This window comes from Chinchilla lanigera, unplaced genomic scaffold, assembly GCF_000276665.1.
Source record: "Chinchilla lanigera isolate Chin_1 unplaced genomic scaffold, ChiLan1.0 scaffold00092, whole genome shotgun sequence".
Taxonomy (NCBI): domain Eukaryota; kingdom Metazoa; phylum Chordata; class Mammalia; order Rodentia; family Chinchillidae; genus Chinchilla; species Chinchilla lanigera.
The window spans coordinates 3,477,631-3,500,413 of NW_004955493.1; the positions used below are offsets into that span (position 1 = coordinate 3,477,631).

Below are 22,783 nucleotides of genomic sequence, written 5' to 3' on the forward strand. Positions count from 1 at the left end.
GGGACCATAGAGTAGACTGTGACCATGAACAATATCACCTCTCTGTATCTCAGCTACCTTCCCCGAACCCTGAGAAATGTAGACCCAGCAGTAAGTGTGAGTCGTTAGTGATGTTGGTAACTGTTGTGTTTTTTCATTCTGAGAAACGCTATTCATTGCTATAGTTGTATCGTTGATAGTTCCTTGGAAAGAAGATAAAAACAAGTCCTGATCTCAGTACTTAGAGATTATCACCTTATATACGGTACGTCAAAATTTGTAGATTGATATTTTCTTTAAAATGTGACCGTCACGATAAGTTAAGTGCGCACCAGTTCACCAAAACGAGCCTCACCGTCCTGCGCTGTTGACGGGTGCTAGTAAAAACGCCGTCAGGCTCCGTAGCCAGCTTTAGGCCTTGTAAGAGAAGACTCTGCATTTCTCTCTACTTGTGCCAGCCGTGGTGAGGACGCAGTAAAGGAGTCAGGCAAGAAGGTAAAGACCAAGGAGCAGGCGCTGGAGTCACGAGGGCGAGTGTCTGCGGGCTTCAGGGCCGTCCACCGACCCGCGCTGCGTGCGCCTGCCCCTCCAGCGCGACAGCAGGCGTGTAAGTAGAGGGCCCGACCTCCGGGCCGCGCGCTTAGGTGCGTTGTTCTTCCTCCTCCAGGTTGCCAACACTCCTGATCACCGAGTGTGTGCTGGTTTACATGACTCCGGAGCAGTCTGCAAACCTCATAAAGTGGGCGGCCAGCAGTTTCGAGACCGCCATGTTCATAAACTATGAGCAGGTAAGAGGACGCGCAGGAGGGTCAGGCTCTGCCCAGGCCTGCGGGGAGGCTTTCCCGCCGAATGCTTTCTGCGTCTGCTTTCCTTGTTCCTTAGCCGTTGCCTTCACATTGAGCTGCATTCCCAGCCCTTTCAGAGAGAGAGAGAGAGAGAGAGAGAGAGAGAGAGTGTGTGTGTGTGTTTTGAGACAGGTTCTCACTAAACTGCCCAGCGGGGTTTGAACTATGCAGCACTCCTGCCTCTGCTTCCCCGAGGATGGGATTGCAGGCACATAGCGCTGCACCTGTTCTCCCTTTTTTATTCTTCTGCTTTTGGCTACTCATGTAACTTCTTTATTAATTGATTCCAACGGTCCTGGCACTCTTGACTTCTTGACCTCTAGCTAGAGTTGTGGAAATTTCTATCGTAGTCTTTGTAAGAGTTTTTCCACTATTTACCGTAGAGTCGCAGAGCATTGTGAAGCTCTTTCACTGCAGTCAGTGTAATGCTGGCAAATGCAGGGCAGGCAGCGGTGCACACAGGAAAGTGGGCAGGGGTGCGGTGTGGTGAGGTGGGTCCTGGGGGCCCTGGAGCACTGGTGCGTGCTCGCGGGAGAGGCCTCTCCTCAGGCCCAGCCGATTGCTGCCATGTGGACGTGTGCTCCTAGAACTGCCAGAGCACCCAGTTTTTTAAGAGAAGGTAGAAATGCAGGATTTAATTTCTGTAATCACTGAGACGGGCCCCCTGGCAGCCTGTTTGTCTCTTCTGATCATAGTGCCGAATTAGGTCCGTGTTGGCGCTTTGGAGCGAGCCAGTTTGGGCCTGAATCCCGGCCCTCGCTCTTGTGACCTTCGGCAGCTTCACTTCGCGATTAGGGGTCCATGCTCTGGAAGTGCTTTCTAGCTGCCTGACCTGCACACTGCCTCTTTCTCCCCCGAGAATACGCAAAGGCTCTTACAGCCTTGCACAGCTGCTAATACGCAGTGTCGCTTGCGTTTCCCAGAAGCCCTAGGTCTGCTTTTAAAGGGACGATGCCTGCCTCCTGGATTAGTACTAGGGATTCATGAGGTGTTTTTCAGCAAGGCACATAAGCGTGTGAGATAGTACATTTTTTTGGTGTGTTTTTAAACACTAGACATTTTAATGAGGTTGGGTTGGATACAAATAAACCTGTGTAAATTTTTCAAAAATGTTTCTTAATGTCAATGCTGGTACTCTGCAAAAGGAGATCAAAGAAGATATCAGAAAATGGAAAGCTATTCTCAGCTCTCGGATAGGCAGGAGCAGTATTATCAAAATGGCCACATTTCAAAAACCCATATATAGATCTAATGCAATATCCCAGTCGAAATACCAACACCATTCTTTACAGAACTGGAGAAAATCATCCTAAAATTAATATGGAATCAAGAGACCAAAAGTTGCAGAAGCAGTCCTGGGTAATAAGGTCAAAGCAGTCATAATACCAGACTTAAAGCTGTACTGCGAAGCCACGGTGATAGAAACAATGTGGTACTGGCACAGAAACAGGTGTTAATCAGCAGAACAGAACAGAGGGGGCTGAAAAATCCCAGGTACCTTAAGCTATTTGATCTTCGATAAAGAGGCCAAAAACATAGGCTGGGGAAAGGGCCTCTTTCGGTATGTTGCAGAAAATTAAATCTGGATCCTTACCTCTCATTGTGTACTAGACCAAAATAAAAATGGATCGAAGGACTAAATATTAAATCAGAAACACTGAATTTGCTAAAAGATAAAATAGATGCTAGGTCTGGTGACGCACATCTTGGGAGGCTGGGGCAGAAAGGTGGCCGTGACTTCAAGGCCAACCTGGAATACATACTAAGTTCAAGACCAGCCTGAACTACATAAGCAAAACCCTGCCTCAAAAACAAACAAGCTAAATAAAATAGAGGAAACATAGGTGGAGGCAAGGACTTTCTGAACAGAACCCCAATTTCGTAAGAAATAACATCAAAAATCAACAAGTGGAAGCAGATCAAATTAAAAGCCTTCTGCACAGCAAAGGAAACAGCAGAGTGAAGAGACAACTTCCAGAATGGGAAAAATACTTTGCCAGCTGTGTCACCGACAGAGGACTAGTGTCTGTAATATATAAAGGACTCAAAAGCTTTAGGACCCCCCCACAAGAGAAGACCCAGTCAAAAGATGGGCAACTGAAATGAGTACATACCTCTCAGAAGCAGTACAGGTGGCTAATAAATACACAAAGGTGTTCAGTATTGCTGGCCGTTAGAGAAATGAAGTTGGAAAAACACTGAGATTATATCTGCAAAAAGAATGACTGTCATCAAGAAGTCATACGAGCAAATTCTGGTGATGCCGCTGGGAAAAAAGAACCCTCTGCATTGTTCGTGGAAGTGTAAGCTCATACACGGAGATTCTTCAACAAACGAAAATGAAAAATTGCATTTGACCCTGCCATTCCCTTTGTTACGACTTTCCTGAAAGGGTTAAAGGCAGCATCTGTACAGTGACATGCGCATGCCTGTGTCGATAGCAGCACAGTTCATAAGAGCTAAATCTTGGAAGCAGCTTGTAAGTCCATCAGCACGTGAAAGAATAAAGGAAATGAGTGTACACTGCTATAAAGAAGGATAGACTAAGCTGAGCATGGTGGCATAGGCCTAGAATAGCACTTGGGAGGCTGAGGCAGGAGGATTGAGGCAAGTTCAAGGTCAACCTGGTCTACATGGTGAGTTCAAGGCCATCCTGAACGGCATAGCAAGGCCCTGTCTCAAAAAAACTAAATAAATACATAGAAACTTGAGACAGTGGTAGATCCATGGATACACGTTGAGAGCGTACCGTTAAGTGAAATCTTAAATACCGCATGGTTCCTCTTATCTGACACACCCAAAGTATAAGTAAATTGCAAAGTAAAAGGTAACAGGGAACAGGGAGCTACTTTGCAAAGGGAGGGGGACCGAGAGCCAGAGGGCAGGGGGAGGGAGAGGTGAGGAAAGGCACAGAAAAAGAAGTAAGGTGTGTGCAGGAACCAGCTGCCCACTGTGAATGTAATCATTATGTACTGAAACGTGCAAAACCCCACACAAACAATAACACAATCTCTCTCACTGTAGCGTTCCTATTCGTCCCCGTTGGTCACACAGAGTGGTGTGCGTCTTGGGGAACTGGCACAGAGGTACAGCGTGTCTTAATCGTGTTTAATCCATGTCCCCTCTCCCCTGCCTTCTTCTCCCCCTTCCCATGATCCCTTTCCCCTGCCTGTCATCTCTGTTCTATGCATTTACTTATATTTTAGGTTTGTCAGATAGAAGAAACTGAGATATTTAACTTCCCGAGTCTGGGTTATTTTGACACGGTGGTCTCCAGTTCCATCCACGTTCCTGCAGATGACGTGGTTTCACTCTCCTTGGTGGCTGGGTAACACTGCGCTGCGTATATGCACCACATTTCCTTCATCCATCCGTGTGTTCATTAACGTCGAGGCTGTTTCCGCAGCTTAACTACTCTGACCTGTGTGACTGTAACTTAAGTATGCGTGTACCCTAAAATATTTCACAGGTATTTGTAAGAGTGGTAGAGTAGGATCCAGTGGTATTTCTTTTTGTTTCTTTGTTTTTTTTGGTACCAGGAATAGAACTCAGGACCTTGCACTTGCCAGGCAGGTGCTTAGGCCACTGAGCTGTATCCCTGGCCCTCCAATGGTATTTCTGTTTTTGATGTTTTCATAGTGATTGCTGTAGTTTACATCCCCACCAACAATGTGGGAGGGTTTCTTTTCCCCCAGGATTATCAGTACTTATTATTTTTTATATGCTTGATGGTAGCTGTTCTGGCTGGGGTAGGCTAGAATCTGAATGAGGTTTTAATTTGCATTTCCCTAGTGGCTAATGCTGTTGAACATTTTTCAATAGACGTATTGGCTTCTGTATTACTTTTTTTGAGAAGTGTCTATTTCATGTGCCTACTTTTTGGTTTGGTTATTTGTTTTTTGGGAGATGACTTTGATTTTTAATGTTTTTAATATTCTAGATATTAATTCTCTATTGGTAAAATAGCTAGCAAATTTTTTTCCCATTCTGTAGGTTATTTCCTCATTCTGTTGTTTCCTTTGCTGTATAGAAGCTTTTTGATTGTACGTGCTCCCGTTGTTGATTCTTGGTATTACTTCCTGTGCTATTGGAATCCTATTCAGAAAGTCTTTGCTTGTGCTTACGGCATCAGGTGTTTTCCTAGTGTTGTCTCCTGCAGTTTCAGGGTTCCTGGTTTTCTGTGTAGGTCTTGGATCCATTTAGATTTAATTTTAGTATAGTATGAATGGCAGGGATCTAGTTTCAGTCTTCTGTATGTAGAGACCCAGTTTTCCCATTGTTAAAATGACTGTCTTTTTTCCAGCGCATGTTTTTGTCCACTTTGTAAAAAATCAGATAGTTGTAGGTTTGTTTCTGTGACTTCTGTTCTACTAGTCTACGGGTCTGCTTTAGGCCAGTACCAGGAGTTTTTTTTTTGACTATACGGTAATAACAAAAGCTTTAGGGTATAATTGAAACCTGGAGTTGTGTTGCCTCCAGCATTCCTGTGTTTCTTCAGGAGTGCTTTGTGTATTCTAGATCCTTTCTGATTTCAGTTGAATTTGATGATTTTTTCTTTCTAGCACGTTGAAAATGTTAGTATTCTGGTAGAAACTGCACTGAATCTGTAGATCACTTTGCGGAGGGGTGCTGAGACAGTGTCTCGCTATCTTGAACTCACTCACAGTGACCCTCCTGCCTCAGCTTCCCCAGTGCTGGGATTACAGGCTCGTGCCATCATGCCCGGCTCTAGGTCACTTTGGACACTGTGGCCATTTTAACTATATTCTGCAGGCTATGAGCAGGGGAGATCGTGTCACTTTCTATTGTTTTATTCAGCTTCTTTCTTTAGTATTGTGTAGTTCTCATCATAGAGGTCTTTTGTACATCCTCAGGCTGACCCCTAGGTGTTCAGTTTTTTAAGATGGCGTGAATAGAATTGCTTTCCCGATTTTGCAGTGGGCTCCTTGTTGCCGTGTTGGTCTGCATTCCATTTCTGTCCGGGGGACAGGTCCCGAGAACGGGGTGCCGCGGATGAAAAGAAAAGCAAGAGAAACGAGAAAATCAAGAGAGGGGTGATTCTGGGATCAGGGGGCTTGCAGCCTCGGGACTGAAGCCCCGACCACCATCTTCAGTAACCTTTTATTGAGAAGAACAAAGGAAGCAGCAGGGCATGTGGGAGGATGTCAGCAGGTTTAGCAAGGACAATACAGCTCAGTTACCACAGGGATGAGGCTGGACTCAGTAAGCATCATGTTATCGTACCTTCGGGCGCATCTCAGCGCGGCAGCCAGCGCTGTCCCAGAGGCCTTCCGCAGGACACAGGTCCTGCAATCGTTCCTTTACCCCAGTGCTTTTGCTAGACTTCCTCCGGAATCAGACAGTCGTATGGCTTGGTCAGGCCTGAGGTAACACATTGAAAGGTAAACTAAGGAGTGTCCTTCTCCAGGTTGCCGTACTGGAATGCAGTTGGCTTACCTATTGATTTTGTATCCTGCCGCTTTGCCGAGTTTATCAGATCTAAAGGGTTTCTGGTGGCGGTGGAGCCTTCTGTGTGGTGAATCATTGTCTGCAAGTAGGGGTAACTTGACTTCGCCCTGTCCAGGTCTCATGTCTTTTACTCACTGCTCTTGCTTGGTTGCTCTGCTTAAAGTTTCAGGTACTGCACTGAGCAGGGATGGTGAGACAGCACCTCTGTCTGATTTCTGGCTTCAGAGCAAGTGTTTTCAGTTTTTCTTCATTCACTATGACGTTGGCCGAGATTCCATTGTATTTACCTCTTATCAGTTTCATGAAGGGATGTTGGATTTTTCTTTTTTTTTTGCAGGCTTTCTTTTTACATTTGTCGAGATGGGATGAGATTTTTACCTTGTTTCTATTTATGTGATGTATTCTATGTATTGATTTACATAGTTGAACCGTTCTTGCATTCCCAGGATGATGGCATGATCATAGTGAGTGATCTTTTTAATTGCTGAATTCTGCTTACAAGGCTTTTACTGAGAAATTTTGCATCTGTGTTCATCAAGGATATTGTTCTGTGGTTTTCGTTTTCATTGTGTCCTTATTTGGATTTGGTTTGAGGGCAAAACTGACTCCATAGAATACGCTGGAAGCAATCCTTCCCTTTTTTTTTTCTTTTTTTTGTCTTTTCTTCCGGTACCAGAAATCGAACTCTCAACCTTGCGCTTGCCTGGCAGGCGCTTTGCCGCTGAGCTAAATCCCCAGCCCGCTTCCCTTTCTTTTACATGGAAGAGTTTGAAGAGTAGTGGTGCTCATTCTTCACTGTAGGATGGGTAATATTTAGCAGTAAAGTCATCAGCTCCTGGGCTTCTCTTAGCTGGTGGAGTTTCTGTCGCTACATTGATTTCACTGCTTGTCATGGTTTGTTTAGTTTTTTTGATATCCTCTTAGTTTAATTTTGGTAAGTCGTATGTGCCTAGGAGTTCATCTGTTTCCTCTGGATTCTCTGACTTACTGGAGTATAAATTTTCAAAATAATTTCTAATAACCCTCTGGATTTCAGTGGTGTCTGTAGAATTTCACATTTTTCATTTTGAATTTAATTGATGTCTTCTTTCTCTTTTAGTAAGTTTAGCCAAGGGCTTATCACTCTGTCTTTTCAGAGAACCAGTTGAGGATTCATTAATTCTTTGTGTTTGTTTTTACTCTTAATTTCGTTAATTTTCACTCTGATGTTTATTACTTCTTTCCTTCTGCTAGTTGTCTGTTTGGATTGTTCTCGTTTTTCTAGGACCTCGAGCTGCAGCCTTTGCTCATTTATTGAAAAGTATATGCCAGTCCCTGACATTCTGTTGCTTTTGCAGTGTTTGATGGGTCCGTTTCTGTTTCCCTTTTGTTCCCCCAGTGAGGTTGGTGCTTTCTGTTGGCCTTGTGGGTGGTGGTGTCCTCACTTCCTCCGTTTAGGATTCCTTTAAGTATTTTCTGCAGTGCTGGCTTGATAGTCACGAATTTCTTTAGTTTACCCTTATCTTGAAAGGTCTTTATTTCTCTTTTAACTTTGAAGGAGATACTTGCAGGGTGTAGTAGTTGGGGTTGGCAGTTAAGGCTTCTTGAGAAATCTGCTGTTATTCTGATGGGTTTGCCCTTATAAGGGATCTGGTGTTTTAAAAGCTTTTATTATTTCATTTTATTCCCATACTGGGGATTCCAAGCAGCGAGCTATATCTCCAATCCTTTTTATTGTTTTACTTTGAGATAGTGTCTCACTTAGTTGCCTAGGTACACCTCCGAGTCGCAATCCTCCTGCCTCAGCCTCCCAGAGTACTAGGATTACAGATGTGTGCTACCACACCTATGTACCACCACACTTGTCTTCTAACAGTTTTTAAAATTCTTTCTTTGTCCTGAATTTCTGGCATTTTGATTTTGATGTGTCATGCAGAGATTCTTTGCTGCTTGTGTCTATTTGGAATTCTAAATGACTCATTTACATGAGTATCCAATGTATTACACAAGTTTCAGAATTTTTCTACAGTAATTTCAGTGCGTAGATTTTTTTAAAAATACCATTAGCTCGAGGGTCACAGATATAACCCAGTGGCACAGCACCTGCCTGACAAGCATGAGGTCGTAAGTTCGATTCCTGGTACCCACACAAAAGAAATACCATTAGCTCATAATTTGATACCCTCCTTGAGGCTGATGATTAAGATTTTTTTTTAGAGCTCTCTCGGAGCTCTTGGGTAATTTTTCCATTGTTTCTTGTTCTTCTTTTTATTATTACGGACTGAGCATTCTTGCATACTCACCTGTCTTCACGTCTTCGTACCCTTTCTTCTGACTCGTGTTACGTGCTGCCGAGGCCTTAAGTTGAGGTTTTATTTGATTCACTGAGGTTCTCATTTTCAGAATTTCTGCTGCTTTTTCAGAGCTTTGATCTCTTTGCTGAAGCGATCTTTCACACCCTGTCTTGTCTTCCTTAATTAATCTGCTTATTTAGTTCTTTTTGGAGCTCATTAGTCACTGTAACTATCAATTTTTAAAATTCTTTGTCTGAAATTTTATCCACTGGAGTTTCTGTGGGACCAACTTTTGGGGAGTTAAGGATTTTTGGAGGTATCTTTTTTTTTTTTTGAGACAGGGCCTCGCTATGCAGTTCAGTCTGGCCTTGAGCTCACTTTGTAGCCCGGGCTGGTCTTGAACTCACAACAGTCCTCCTGCCTCAGCCTCCCGAGTGCTGGGATTTGGAGGCATCTTGTTGGCTTTTTCTCTCATTAAAACTTGTTTCTGTGTTGAGCTTTCCAGATCAGATGGGAAGGCGATCTCTTCCACTGTCTTCCGTTTTCTCTTTGTGAAGTGTCCAGTAGGTCTCCTTGTGACAGTCTCCTTAGTCTGTTCTAAGAGCCAGATAGATACAGGCCCTAATTCTGTTTTGAAACGTGAGAGTAACTGACAACATCATCAATAATTGAGAAGGCAATCATATAACTAAGTTTGTTTTAAGAGATCTCTGCTATTTTGCTTTTCCAGGAAAAGACAGGGAAAATAATACAACATAATAGGTCAGAAAAAATGAGCCTTATTGATATACAGATTAATCCTGTCTGTGTGTGAGCACGTGCGGTATGAGAGGGGAGGGGAGGAGAAGGAAAGTATAGAAACGGGAAAAATAGGGGCTGGGGATTTAGCTCAGCGGCAAAAGCGCCTGCCTGGCAAGCGCAAGGTCGTGAGTTCGGTTCCCGGTACCGGAGAAAAACCAAACTAAAAAAAAAAAAAAAAAAAAAAAACGGGAAAAAAAAAACAGCAAAGAGAAGAACCCAAAACAGAAGAAAGCAGACCGAGGGAGGGAATATAAACGGGAAGTGGGAGAGCAGAGGGAGACTGTCACGTTTTTGAGCTGTGGAAGTTAGGTATCTCTAGGAAGCAGCCACTGATGCGGGATTATGTAATGATGCAACACATACCATTGCAGAAACATGGACAGAGCACGAATTCCCACAGCTACCCCGCAGGTACGGATAGAAGATGACCAGCTCTAAGGAGGTGAACTGGAATACTGACGGACAAGGAGAAGGGAGGGAGACGACGGCTCTCCCGCTGTTTGGTTAGGGTGACTATCCCTGCGCGGCATGGTAGTGTTGCTGTCTTTGGACTGCCGTGTTCAAGAGCCTCTAGCTTTCTTGGAAGCGTGGCTGGTGAGTGGTCACGTGGCCCCTGCAGTCGGGAAAGGTGCGGCTCCCGATCGCTGCGCCTTCTCTGCATCCCCAGGGCCCGCGTGCCCCAGCGGGCGTGCTCTTCCAGGTCTTTCTGTGGGTCACGGTTCCACCCGAGCCTGGTGCCGGGGTGACGCTGGCCTACCCGGGGCCGTTCCTTTGTCTGGCTCAGCCCCGGTGCTGGCTGCCTCTGGCTGTGCCGTAGCTAGAATCTTCGGGCTTGTTGGCGTCTCTGGCGTCAGTCCCTGCTGTCCTTGTATCGTTCCTTCTGTCCCTCTCTCCCCCCGGTTCCTGGCATTTCTAGTCCTGCTGCTGTTGCTGCCTGGGTCTGTGCGTGGCATGGGCCCCGCAGCACCCGGGAGCCGGGGTGTTTTCCCAGTGAATATGTCAGACGGAGCTGGGGCTGGACGTGAAGGCAGTGGTGGCTGTGTGGGCACCGAGGCGCAGCTGCCCCGTTGGCTGCTTCCCCTGGAGAGGTGTACTTTTCACACCGCGGCGCACTCTGCGTGCCGGTGCGCAGGCAGCGGTGGGGTTGGAGGCGGTTGGTTCCTTACTGCATCCGCCCCCTTTCCGGATTGCGCCTGCGTGTGCTTGCCTTCAAGCTGGATTCCTGTGATGGTTCTCTCTGCCCCCTCGGGCAGCCGCGTGCGCTGACTTGGGCGAATGTCTCAGCGATCAGGAAGTGCTCTTGTCTGTAGTCCGCTGTACTCGTTGCGTTCCCACTGCTGGACGCGGTGCTCGACACCCAGCAGTGCAGGAGGAGGGGTTTATGTGGCTTACGGTTTGCAGTGGGTTCAGCCCGTGGTTGGCTGGCTTCAAGGCACAGATGATGTGGCGGAAGGCCACGGTGCAAGAAAGCTGCTCAACTCAGGGCAGCCGGGTGGCAGGGAGGCGAGGAGCCGGGGACAGCAATGCAGCGGTCCAGGTCGGTCTCCGGGACCCGCCTCCTAACAGCACCCACAGTCAGCGTGGGCTCACCAACCGACTAACCCACTGATGAGTGCAGTGCCCCAGCGATCCGGTCACGTTCCAGAAGCCCCATTTCTGAGCGTGAGACTTTTGGGGAACATTTTAGTTATAGACCATAATATCTGTCATTATGAGTCTACCTGATTTTAGTTTTCAAATTTTTTCTATTGATTTCATTATAGATAAAAGCAGTGCACAGATTTCGCCAGGTCTTGTGACGACGGGCAGCTCTAGGGCTGGTCCTCACTCCCTGCGCCTTTTCCCGGCTCCCACACAGCTGGTCCTTGCTGGCTGGTCATCCTTCCCTGTCTCTCTGACAGTGCTCCTCCTCAGGCTGTTCTCCCTGTTCGGGAGTGGAAGTGATGGAAGCTGGCCTCCGCTTTTCCTTTGGTACACTAAATCCTGGGCATCTGTCTCCTTTCGGGGTGCCACACCTCGGAAAGATGCGTCCCACCTTCTGCTTGCTTCCAGCATGCGCTGCTTCCCGCCTTTGGTGTCCTTCGTGCGTTCCGTCAAACAAGCACTTAACACCATGTAAGCAGTGGTGGGCTAAGTAAATTTTGACCGGAGATTTTCCCGTTTGGAGGAAACCTGGAAAAACAGCTGTCTTGCACCTGGTTCACTCCCACCTGCCATCCTCACCTAGTCAGTAGTAATTCAATTTATGTCAGTTTGCCAACAAACACAAGGTCGACAGCAGCCTTACAGCACGTATCAGTTGCTCACCTGCCTGACACTGTTTCCTAAGTAATAGTTGACAACAACAAAGCCAGGTGGAGGATGAGAATTTCCGTGATCACGAAGTAATGTAGCAAATGCTTAGATTTTGTGTGCTCTGTACCAGACACTGTTCTGAGTTTTACATAAATTAACCTTTAATTATCCCAGCAGTGCCGGGCGTGGTGGCACATGCTTATAATCCCAGCACTCGGGAGGCTGAGGCAGGAGGATCATTGTGAGCTCACTTCCGGCCTGAACTGCACAGTGAGACCCTGTCTCAAAAAGACAACAAAAATTATCCCAACAGTGTACAGCATAGGTACTAGTATCATCTTGGCCAAGACAAAGGGAGTTAATTCAGATTATGATGGCCTCATGGCCACTGTCAAGCCAGGATTCAAATCCAGGCAGTAGAACAAGGGACTGTGCGGTCTCCAACACCCTGCGTCTCAGGCTCACCGTTAGGACCATCTGAAGCCCTGCTGTTCCCTGAGAGAGTAACGGTCCTCCTTGCCTGGCGTCGTTGTCATGGGAGCCCTGGGAATCCTTTTGTATAAAGTGATGTCTTACAGAAAAATTCTTTGACAGAGTCTAGTATCTACTCATGATAGATACCGGAAGAAAATAGTTACGGAAGGACCTTACCTCAATCTGATAGAAGCCATTTATGAGAGAGAAACGCACTGCCAGCGCCCTATTAAGTGAAGAGCTGAAAGCTTCCCTGTAAAATCAGGAGCAAGACAAGGGTGTCCGCTGTGTCACTCCTGTGCAGCATTGTACCTGAAATGCTAGCAAGAGGAGTTCGGCAGTGCAACGGATGTGATCGGAAAGGAAGGAGCCAGATTATTTCCAAATAACGTGATGTACATAGAGACCCAAAAAATTTCAGCAAGAGATTCCTACAGTTAATAACCAAATGCAGTAACGTAACAGGCTACAAAAGCAACACACAAAAATCAGTAGTATTCCTGCACACTAATAATGAATTCACTGAGAAGTTAGGAAGAAAATACCATTCATGGTAGCCCCAAGAAAACTTAAGTACTTAGGAATTAACCTAGCCAAGGAAGTGAAAGAACTTTACAGTGAAAACTACAGTACTGTAAGGAGTTACAAGAGGACATCAGAAAAGGGAAAGATACTCCCTCTTCCTGGATAGGTAGAACCAATATAGTCAAAGTGGCCATACTTCCAAAACGGAGACACAGATTTAACACAATCCCAATCAAAAGGCCAACAACACTCTTCACAGAGCTAGGGCAAAAAATCCTAAAATTCACATGGAACCAAAAGAGACCCAGAATAGCAGAAGCAGTCGGGTGATGAGCAAAGCAGCAAGCATCACAATCCCAGATCTGAAGTTATATTAAAAAGCTGCAGTGATGAAAACAGCACGGTAGCAATGCAAAAACAGACTTGTGGATCAGTGGAACAGAGTAGAGGATGCAGACACAGCCAAGCACGCTCAACTGTTTGATCTTTGACGAAGTGGCCAAAAACATGCTCTGGAAGGATAGCTTCTTCAGAACCCATTGCACAGGAAATGGTACCATGAATCAACAAATGGGATCACGTCAATTTTTTTTTTCTTGGTACTGGAAGTTGAGCTCAGAACCTCGTGCTTACCAGGCAGGCACTTGTGCTGCTGAGCTATATCCCCAGCCCCAATCACATCAAATTTAAAAGCTTCTGCACAGAGAGGAAGCAACAGAGTAAAGAGACAACCTGCAGAATGGGAAAAAATTTTGCTATTTATTGGAGAATTAATGTCGAGAATACAATAAATCCTCAGCTTACGAACAAGTTCTGTTCCCGGAGGAACTGTTCATAAATTGGAATCATTCATGAGCAAAGGGTGTCTTATACGGTACAGCCATGAAAGTTGGCAACTTGAATGTTTGTAAGTTGGGGACTTACTGTGTATAGAGAACTCAAAAAAATTAGCTGCCTTCCAGTAAAGGACCTAGTCAGAACAACGGGCAGCTGAGATGAATTGACACAAATAGATACCTTTCAGACGTACAAATGGGGACCAGGAATATAGCTCGGCAGCACAAGTGCCTGCCTGGCAAGCAGAAGGTTCTGAGTTCAATTCCTGGTACCAAAAAAAAAAGAAGTACAAATGGCCAATGAATGCATACAGACGTATTGAACATCACTGGCCATTAGAGAAATACAGATTAAGACAACACTGAGATTCCGTCTTTCCCCAGAAAGAATGGCCATCATCAAGAAACCAACCAATAGCAAATGCTGACAGGACAGAGGGGGAGAAAGGAACCCTTCTCCACCGTTGGTGGGAGTGTAGACTGGTGCAACCACTGTGGAAATCAGTGTGGAGATTCCTCAAAAAACTCAAACTAGAAATTCCACTTGACCCAGCTATTGCCCTTCTTGATGTATTCCCAGAAGAGTTAAAGGCAAGAATGTCCACCATTTGCATACCCACGATGATAGCAGCACAGTTTGTAATAGCTGAGTCTTGGAAGTAGCTTGTACATCCCTCTGCAGATGAGTGGATGCAGAAAACGGGGAGTAGTGCTGTGCCATAAAGTGGATAAACTTGAAGCGCTTATTCATAAGTGGATGCACTTTCAGACCATAATATTAAGTGAAATGAGACACACAAGTTTAAATATCACATGGTTTCTCTTACATGAGAAACCCGAAACACAATAAAGAACAAAGTAAAAGATTGGTAATAGGAAGTAGGGACGTAGGTCTCCCTCACGTCGGAAGGGGACTGAGCTGGAGCGAGCGGGGGAGGGGAAAAGAAGAAGATGTTACGTGCGCGGACCAGCCCCACACAGGGACGGGAGACACTGTGTGTGCAGACCCGTGCTGTGAAGTGGTTTAGTTACCTTGCTGTCTGGCAGTAATAGTGTGTGTGCTGCAGTCGTGTGCACTCATATCTTGCGGCGTCTATGAAGGTTACTTGTGGATTTTTTTCAGCTCGTATGTTTTTCTAAATTCAAACACTAATACCACCAGTGGAATAGAAAAACCAAACAGCACAGAAAGTTAGATCTGGAAGATCTCCTTTCTACCTCTGACCTCGGCCTTCTGACCTGGGAAGCAGTGCTGCTGCGTTCTGGAATTTCTCCTTGTATATAAAGAGATCTTTTTTTCCTTGGAGGCGGATGGAAGCCTTCCGCCCATTTTCCTCAGTACTTTGCTCCGTGAGAGTTCACCTTGGAATCATTTCATGCCTATACCTGTCTTCCTGTTTTCGTGGCGTGGTATTTCATTGCATGCAGGTGTGAGAATTAACCCAAAGTGACGGGCATTTATTTCCGGGTTCTTCCTACTTCCCGTGACACTCTAGGAATTTTAAAAACTCTTTGCCTGGATGTCCGCCTCTACCGGCGGGGCGGTTCCGCTGTGGCAGTCTGTCCCGTCACAGGTTGAGCGTTTAAAGCGGAGGCGCGTACTGTCGGTTGCCCTGAAGGGCTGTGGCATTCGTGCTCCCACCACACGGGGTGTGGCGTCCGCTTGTCCTCCTCTGCCCGCACGGGATATGTGTCGCTGCGCAGCACCCCGGCTGATGCAAAGCAGGTGCTGCCTTACTTTGCGCATTTAAGAAGCAAAGCGCTACGCTGACGCCCAGCCTTCTTTTCCCTTCCCCAGGTCAACATGGATGATCGGTTTGGGCAGATCATGATCGAAAACCTTTGGAGACGACAGTGTCACCTGGCGGGAGTGGAGACCTGCAAGTCGTTAGAGTCTCAGGTCAGCAGACAGACGAGGACGTCTGCTGGGCCCTTAGCCGGCCCAGAAAGGGCGTTCCTGACCGATGAGGTGTGCAGGAAGCCCTGCTGAGGCCAGCCGACACAGGCAGCGAGGGCCCCGTGATGCCAGGAAGAGTCCTGCTCTGCCATCAAATTGACATTTCCTGTACCCCGTTTCATTGTGCAGGCTTTATTGTTTTATTTTTATTTATTTATTGATTGATTGATTGTCTTTTTGAGATAGGATCTCTCTATGCCTTTCAGGTTGGCCTTGAGCTCACTTTGTAGCCCAGGCTGGTCTCAAACTCACAACAATCCTCCTGCCTCAGCCTCCCGAGTGCTGGGATTACAGCTGTGCACCACAACGTCCGGCCCATGTAAAATTTATTAAGTAAAAAGTTAAACTTATAGGTGGAAGGAATAGTATAATAAATACCCATAGTTTTCTCTTAAAAAAAAAAAATACCCATAGCCCGTCAGCCAGCTTCAGTAATTATTGTTTTGTCAATATCATTTCATGCATCCTCTCCACAATTTGTTTTTGTTGCTGCTGTCAGAATATTTTCATGCAAACCCCAGACAACACGTGATTTCGCCCTAAATATTCCAGTCTGATCTCCTCCCAGGAAGGGCTTCCTTCCCTCAGAGCGCGATGGTGTCGTTGCATCTCAGTCAGCACTGATGCACTTCAGAGCATCTCACAGCTTGTCCGTGTTCACTCTCCCCCATGTTTACAACACTTTTATAGCTGGTTTTTAATAGTTTTTTTTTTTATTATTTTAAAGGGAATTTTTTTTTTTGTCTTTTTGAAACAGGTTCTCGCTGTGCAGTTCATGCTGGCCTCAAGCTTACTTTATAGCCCAGGCTGGCCTCAAACTCACAAGGATCCTCCTGCCTCAGCCTCCCAAGTGCTAGGATTACAGGCATGCACCACCACGCCCAGCATTAAAGGGAATAATTTTAAAAGAGCAATAACAAAATACCAACAACATACACAAAAAACAAAAAGCAAAAACAATAAAAATGATACAGGGTTTAACAGCAAAATGATAGGAGTTAAAAGTGGCTGTTTATATCGCATATTGTTATCTCCAGCAAAGTTGCCCAGGTTACCAGATGTAAGAATGCAGCATTGATCAAGCCGGCTGGTTTCCGAGTTAGGACCCATGCATTGTAGGAGATTGATACGTCTCTTCTAGCTCTCTGAATCTGTGATAGTCCCCCCTTTAAAAAAAAAGTCATTTGCCTGCAGGAGTCACCGCCCACCCCACATACCGGTTTTGACCTGCCTTATGTCACATGACCACCTGGTGCTTTAGAAGTTGCCCCTAGGAAAGTTTCTTCCTTTGTTCCTTTTAAAATATTCTTTATTTTTCTCCCACGATGATGTGTCTCTAGTACAGAAAATTAGAAAGTGCAAAGGAGGGATGAGGGGAAAATCCCTGGGTCCCTCCAGCCTTATTTCCCAGAGCTTAACTCAGCGTTTCCCTCCACGCGTGTTTCAGAGGGAGCGGCTCCTGTCGAATGGGTGGGAGACAGCCTCCGTGGTGGACATGATGGAGCTGTACAGCAGGCTGCCCCGAGCAGAAGTGAGCAGGTAGGGGCGGGCAAGCCTCGGCCCCGGCGTCCTCACGGGGACTTGAGCGGGTGATTATCTGTACTCCGGAGTGTGAACCGCAAAACCGAACTTCAACCAGACTTATTTTGAAATAAATTAAATATTGTTAGCAGCGAGAGTCACTTATTAGCTATTACCGGAGATAGAGCTTAGGCCAGAACGGATTATGTTAGTCAGAATAAACAGTTACACCTGGAAAATTCCCAGAGCAAGCGCTCTGTGGAAATTTTGCATGATCCCTGTTTCGGAGAGGAGGAAAATGACATTGCCCAAGGATTTCTAAGAGGGAAAAAAAGACCTCTGATAGCAGAGTTTTAAATGGATTTTCCCAACGTTATAAAATAAATACATGCTAGCGTTCTAAAACACAATTTCAGACCATGCGGGTGTATGAGGCGTGAAGTAGCCATCTGTAGAGAGATAGATATTGATACGTAGATTTATGGTTTTTGAACCAGTGGGTTCATACTACTGTCTTGAAATCACCCTCTCTTTTTAAAACTTAGAGATAGGACTAATGTGTCGTAGTATATCACAGTTCTGAGGCTTACCCTGTCTGGCTTATAGGTACATAGTACTTACACCGCTGTGCAGAGGGAGTATATCAATGTTCACAATTTTGAAGAAACTAAAGATAGCTGTGGCTGGGTGTTGATTGTGGCATCTTGTACTTTATTTAAACTTTCCTGTTACAAACAGCACAGGCGAGAGTAGTCCTGACGTAATCCGTGAGTGCCCTCTTCAGTTCTTCCTTGACAGTGATTGTGCTTCCTGCTTTGTGCTGTCGTCTTTCCCTTGGTGACTTTGAGGTCACGAGGAAAGTTCTTCGCCTTGCTTTCCCATAGCGCTTACATCGGGAAGTGTCACTTGTTTCTGTGTGTCTAAATGTAATCGGCAACAAAAGCCTTTGGAGTTTGAGCAAGTGGAGTCTTCCGGTAATCAGGCTAGCGTTCCCTGGATTCTTCTGGAAGCAGCCTTTCTGGCAGGCTTGTCAGAACTACGTTGAACATCCCTGGCGTGACATCTAGAGGGGGGAGTCTCTAGAACCTTGTCCAGATACGCGGGGGGAATTCTGCCGTTGGCGTCAGTCAGACAGAAGGTAACTTGTTTCTGGCACGCTTGTCTCACGTGGCCGTGGGCTTGTGAAGGCAGTGCCGTGTAACCCTGGCAGGAGCCGGTGAGGAGACGGGTGGGCTTTGCTGTGTCTCCTCCACCCCGACTTCGTGACTGTTACGCAGTGTTTGCCTGCATCTGTGACATACCATGGAGTATAAAAAAGAGGTCTAAGGCCAGCTTATTCGCTTAACAAATGGGGAGCACCTACTGGGTGTCAGACACATTTTCTGAGCACAACCCAACAATATCAAAATAGACCAGAAAGGATGCGTTCAATCTATACGGTGAATGTTTAAATTAAAAATGTATTACAGTAAACCACACGTTGCCATTAACCCCCTCAGAGTACTCTCCCTTGCCTTAAACACACATGCCCCATGGTCCTTGCCCCTTCCTGAAGTAGTTCGTGCAGTAGAAGGACAGGCTTGTTAAAACCGTGACGGGGGCTGTGTCTGCGTCCACCTTACCCGCTGGGTCTGGCTCCGTGCGGCTCTGGCTTTCTTCCAAAGTCAAAGTGACCGTGGGAGGTAAACGTTTTGAATTCAGGACTTCGAGGCAGCCGCAGCGGTGCTGCCAGGCTCAAGTCTCCTGAAAGAGGACCTCCAGAGCTGCTGCAGAAAGTGGCAGGAACGACGGGATGAGTGTGTTGGAAGCGAGAGGAAGTATTTCACGGGGGATGAATGGCAATGTGTCTTTTACTGTCATACATTTCTAAAAATTTACACGTTCGCTGTATGTCTCAGCCACACCTTGTATGCCTGCTCTTGGGAGCGCGCTCATGCCAGTGAATGGTTTCGTAATTAGTGTTCTGTTCCCGTGGTTTGACTCGGGAATAACCATCCAGAAGCCTTTATTACAGTAGGGTTTTTTGTCTAGAACTTGGTACCAGTTCACCTCAGATGTTGTATTAGCTTCCTGTTCCTGTGACAAATACCTGAAACCATCAGTTTAAAAAAAGAAAAGGTTTATTCGGCGTCAGTAGAAGCTCGGAACTGGAGGCTCCGTTCTGTGATCAGTTGGGCCCCTCATTGTGGGGCTGTGGCAAAGCAGCGGAGCATGGTAGGTGGGGGGGGGCGAACATTTGACTGATGGTCAGGAAGAGAGGCAGGGGTGAGCAGGGCGCCCCGCAATCTTTTCTCCAGGGAAGACCTTTGGGACAAAAAATGCATTTCAAACATTTCTTCTTATTGAAGTTCGACAGCTCTTTGTATAGCAAGGAAGCCAGTCCTTTGCCGTTTGTATTGCAAGTATATTTTTCTGGTTTGTCTTCATCTTATGACTGCTTAGGGCACTCACGGGGCGGTGCTGAAGAGCGAGCCCCAGAAGCATGCACCCTCGCTCTGCACCACTGAATCAAGCTCCCCAACCACTTTCCCTTATGTTTAGTAATGATAAAAGTAAGGTGAAACCACACCATGCACACTGTTTTGTAGCTGATTCCTTTTAATATGCCATGAACATTCATTATCAGTAACTTTGGGTCATTGTCTAATGATGCGATGTGTAATTGTATAATGTTTAATTGTGTGATGTTTAATTGTGTGATGTTGTATTTCTCTCTCTGCACAGAATAGAATCCCTCGAATTCCTGGACGAAATGGAGCTTCTGGAGCAGCTCATGCGTCATTACTGCCTGTGCTGGGCGACCAGAGGGGGACAGGAGCTTGGTAGGAGGTTGTTCTGCTGTTGCTTTGACCTAGAAACGGGGCATGTCTGGGACCTAGGCCCGGAGGAGCTAGAGGACCGTACAGTCTGCATATCTATGAGCAAGTCCAGAGAATTTTCAGTCAGATTTTTGTTTTTATGGCATAGAAATCAGATTATTTAAATAAACCGTCTGTCAATACAAAAACAACAAATCAACCCTTGGCAGGTTTGCAGGAGTGTCTGCAGTTTAAAGGTTAAAGCACTTGAGGGCTTCAGGTAGTAATCTTAATGAAAGTGCAGAGTTTGTCTTTTTCAGGAGCTCGTGACCATGTTTATGGTACGTATGTTAAGCACACAGACCATTACATCTCCCTGACAGAGCTCTGCAGCTGTGGGAGAGCCCCCCGGCTTATCTCTGTGACCGAGGTACAGTTCCCTGGCGCTGGCAGAGTAAGCCATGAGGAGCTCGCATGGATCCGGAGATCAGTGTCTTGTCATCTTTAGTAATCATAGAAATATGGTAGTGATCATATCCGTGTCTTACTGTCCCACACTTGGCCCAGCCCTACCTTTGTACCTGCCCCAGGCTGGTCTGGCTTCTCTGCTGATTATTTCTTGGACATCTGCTGGCCCAGTGAGGACTGTGCTAGATCTAACTTGCAAGCTTCCTACAGACGTGATTGACCCTAATGACTTACGGCCTCAGACAGTAGCTGGTAGAAAGCGGAGACCTTGCCAGAGGCCGAGACGGTCGCCTCTGTGAAATTTCCAGGTCACGTGAGATTGCTAATCACTTCGCCGGAGCTTATCATTCCACTTGTTTATAAATTTACCCAGCTGTGCTGTTGAGCACTTAGAGTCCTTTCAAGTTTATTTCTGATTTAAAATGAATTATTGGTGTGTTTTTGCATAAACTGTTACCCCTTCCAACTATAAAACAATATAATTTTTAGTAAAGAATTTGGAAACTTCTCAGAAGTATGGGAAAGAAAATAAAATTCATGTGTCTGCATTCCTCAGAGATAGCCTCTAGGTAACTTTTTCCTTCCACTCCTTCCCTAGCTATTGTCTTATTTTTAATAATTAGATTTATATATTTATATAACTTTGATGCCTGATTTGTTGACCTTAATTAATATTGTAGCATAAGCATTTCCCCCTTAGTATAGAAACTCTCAATGAATATGTGTAATGGTTTTATTAAACTCTAAATATCTGAATTTACTTAACTTTAACCATGCTTTTGGAAATGTAGGTTATTTCTCACAGTTTTAAGTTAACTCTAGTTTTTAACCACAGAACATTTTTTGTTTGTTTTATCTTTTTGAGACAGGGCCTTGCTGTGCAGTTCAGGCTGGCCTTGAGCTCACTTTGCAGGCCAGGCTGGTCTTGAACTCACAACGATCCTCCTGCCTCAACCTCCTGAGTGCTGGGATTACAGGCGTGCGCCACCGTGCCCTGCTGGAACATTTTTTTTTCCTTTTGTGGTAGTGGGTGTTGAAGCCAGGGCCGTTGCTCTAAGCTATATCCCTCGCCATTTTAAAAACTATTTTATTTTGAGATGGGCCTCACTAGGTCACTAAGTTGCCCAAACTGGGTACGTGCAATCCTCCTGCCTCAGCTTCCCAGGGTGCCGAGATTGATGGTAGTTGTGTACCACCATGCCTGGCCATCGCAGGCACTTTATGTAAAGGGCTGCTTCTGGCGCCGCTCTGCCCAGCTGCTGGGCTGTCAGTGTTCGTCTCAGGGTGGTGCAGGAGCTTCATTGCATTCGCTCAAAGTTCAGCAGTTCAGCGGCAGATTTTGGATGTTTACTATCAGGAGCCCGTAAATTGTTATTATGCTTTCTCAGTTCGTTTTAAACCAGTCATAAACAGATCCTCTCGCCCAACCCCTTTTTGATTATGGTGAAACCCCATTTCACGGGCCGCAGCGCAGAGCCGCGTTGGTGCCCAGAGCCAGAGCTGGCGCTGCAGCGGCGTCCCTTTCCCGCTCCGCTGCTCTTGGAGTCTCTAAAGGCCTCTGTGTTTCCCTCCCAGGCCTGAAGGAGATAACTTGTTGATCTGCGAGTCTCCTCCCCAGCCGGAAGCGGAAGGATCCAGCCTCCCGAGGACACTACGGAGCTTCCAGAGATGGGTCGGCGGGTCTCCTGGTCTCTCCCCACACTCGGGGAAACCGCAGTTCCGAAGGTGGCTGCACCCGTCCGCTCCTGTTCACCTGTTGTTGTTTCAATAAATCTCACTTGCCAGTTGCCCGTGTGTGGAGCTTCTGCCCGGCGTCAGGTGCCGCTCCGCGCTGCACGGGTCAGGCCAGGCTCGCTTCTACTGTCGCTTAAAGCCGAGCACCCGGATCATCCTCTGACCCCAGCTTAATTCCCTGTGAGTCAGACTCACCTCGTGATCTCACATTCGTTTGGGGATTTAGTCCTCTGAGCCTTTTATGACAGCGCCTGACACGCCTTAACACAGCCTCCGCCAGATGCTGCAGCTGTTTTCTGGCTCTTCTGCCCTCGCTGGCTTGGCCTGCTTAACTGCATCCTTCATCTGCGTCCACTGAGAAGTGGCCCCAGAACGTGCCCATGTCCCGATTCCTAGAGCTGTGAGTGCGGGGCTTCCTGTGGCCGAGAGGGCTTTACAGATGTGCTTAAGTAGGGTGTTTTTGTTTCGTTTTGTCTTTTTGAGACAGGGGCTCACTATGCCGCTCAGGCTGGCCTTGAGCTCACTCTGTAGCCCAGGCTGGTCTCCAACTCACAATGATCCTCCTGCCTCAGCCTCCCAAGTGCTGGGATTACAGGCGTGCGCCACCGTGCCCGGTTTAAGTAGGGTGTTGAAATGAGATGGCCCTGGATGTCCAAGCGGCCTTCTGTGATCACAAGGGCCTGTAAGAGGGGCAGAGAAGTCAGGGCCCGACCCCTGGTGTGCTGGCAGAAGCAGTGGTGGCGTAGTCTGCCTTGAAGGGGAAGGAAGTGGCCGGATGGTGAGCAGTGCGGACAGCCACTGGAAGCTG

At 46.5% G+C, this 22,783-nt stretch overlaps 1 protein-coding gene across 3 annotated transcripts in view; it reads left to right on the forward strand.

Moving 5' to 3' along the window:
* Positions 1-22,028, forward strand: part of Lcmt1 (leucine carboxyl methyltransferase 1) — a 58,827-nt gene extending 36,799 nt beyond the window's left edge. Inside the window, exons 7-11 of one of the 3 annotated variants that reach the window (XM_005405126.2) lie at positions 647-767; positions 15,296-15,397; positions 16,902-16,993; positions 19,700-19,797; positions 21,817-21,938. In XM_005405126.2, the coding sequence (XP_005405183.1) occupies positions 647-767; positions 15,296-15,397; positions 16,902-16,993; positions 19,700-19,797; positions 21,817-21,839 (436 nt within the window). In that variant the 3' untranslated portion in view covers positions 21,840-21,938. Of the gene's footprint in view, positions 1-646; positions 768-15,295; positions 15,398-16,901; positions 16,994-19,699; positions 19,798-21,816 lie in introns of all 3 variants that reach the window. The other 2 variants (XM_013504899.1, XM_005405127.2) reach the window with 2 other exon arrangements.
* The last annotated feature ends 755 nt before the right edge of the window (positions 22,029-22,783 follow it).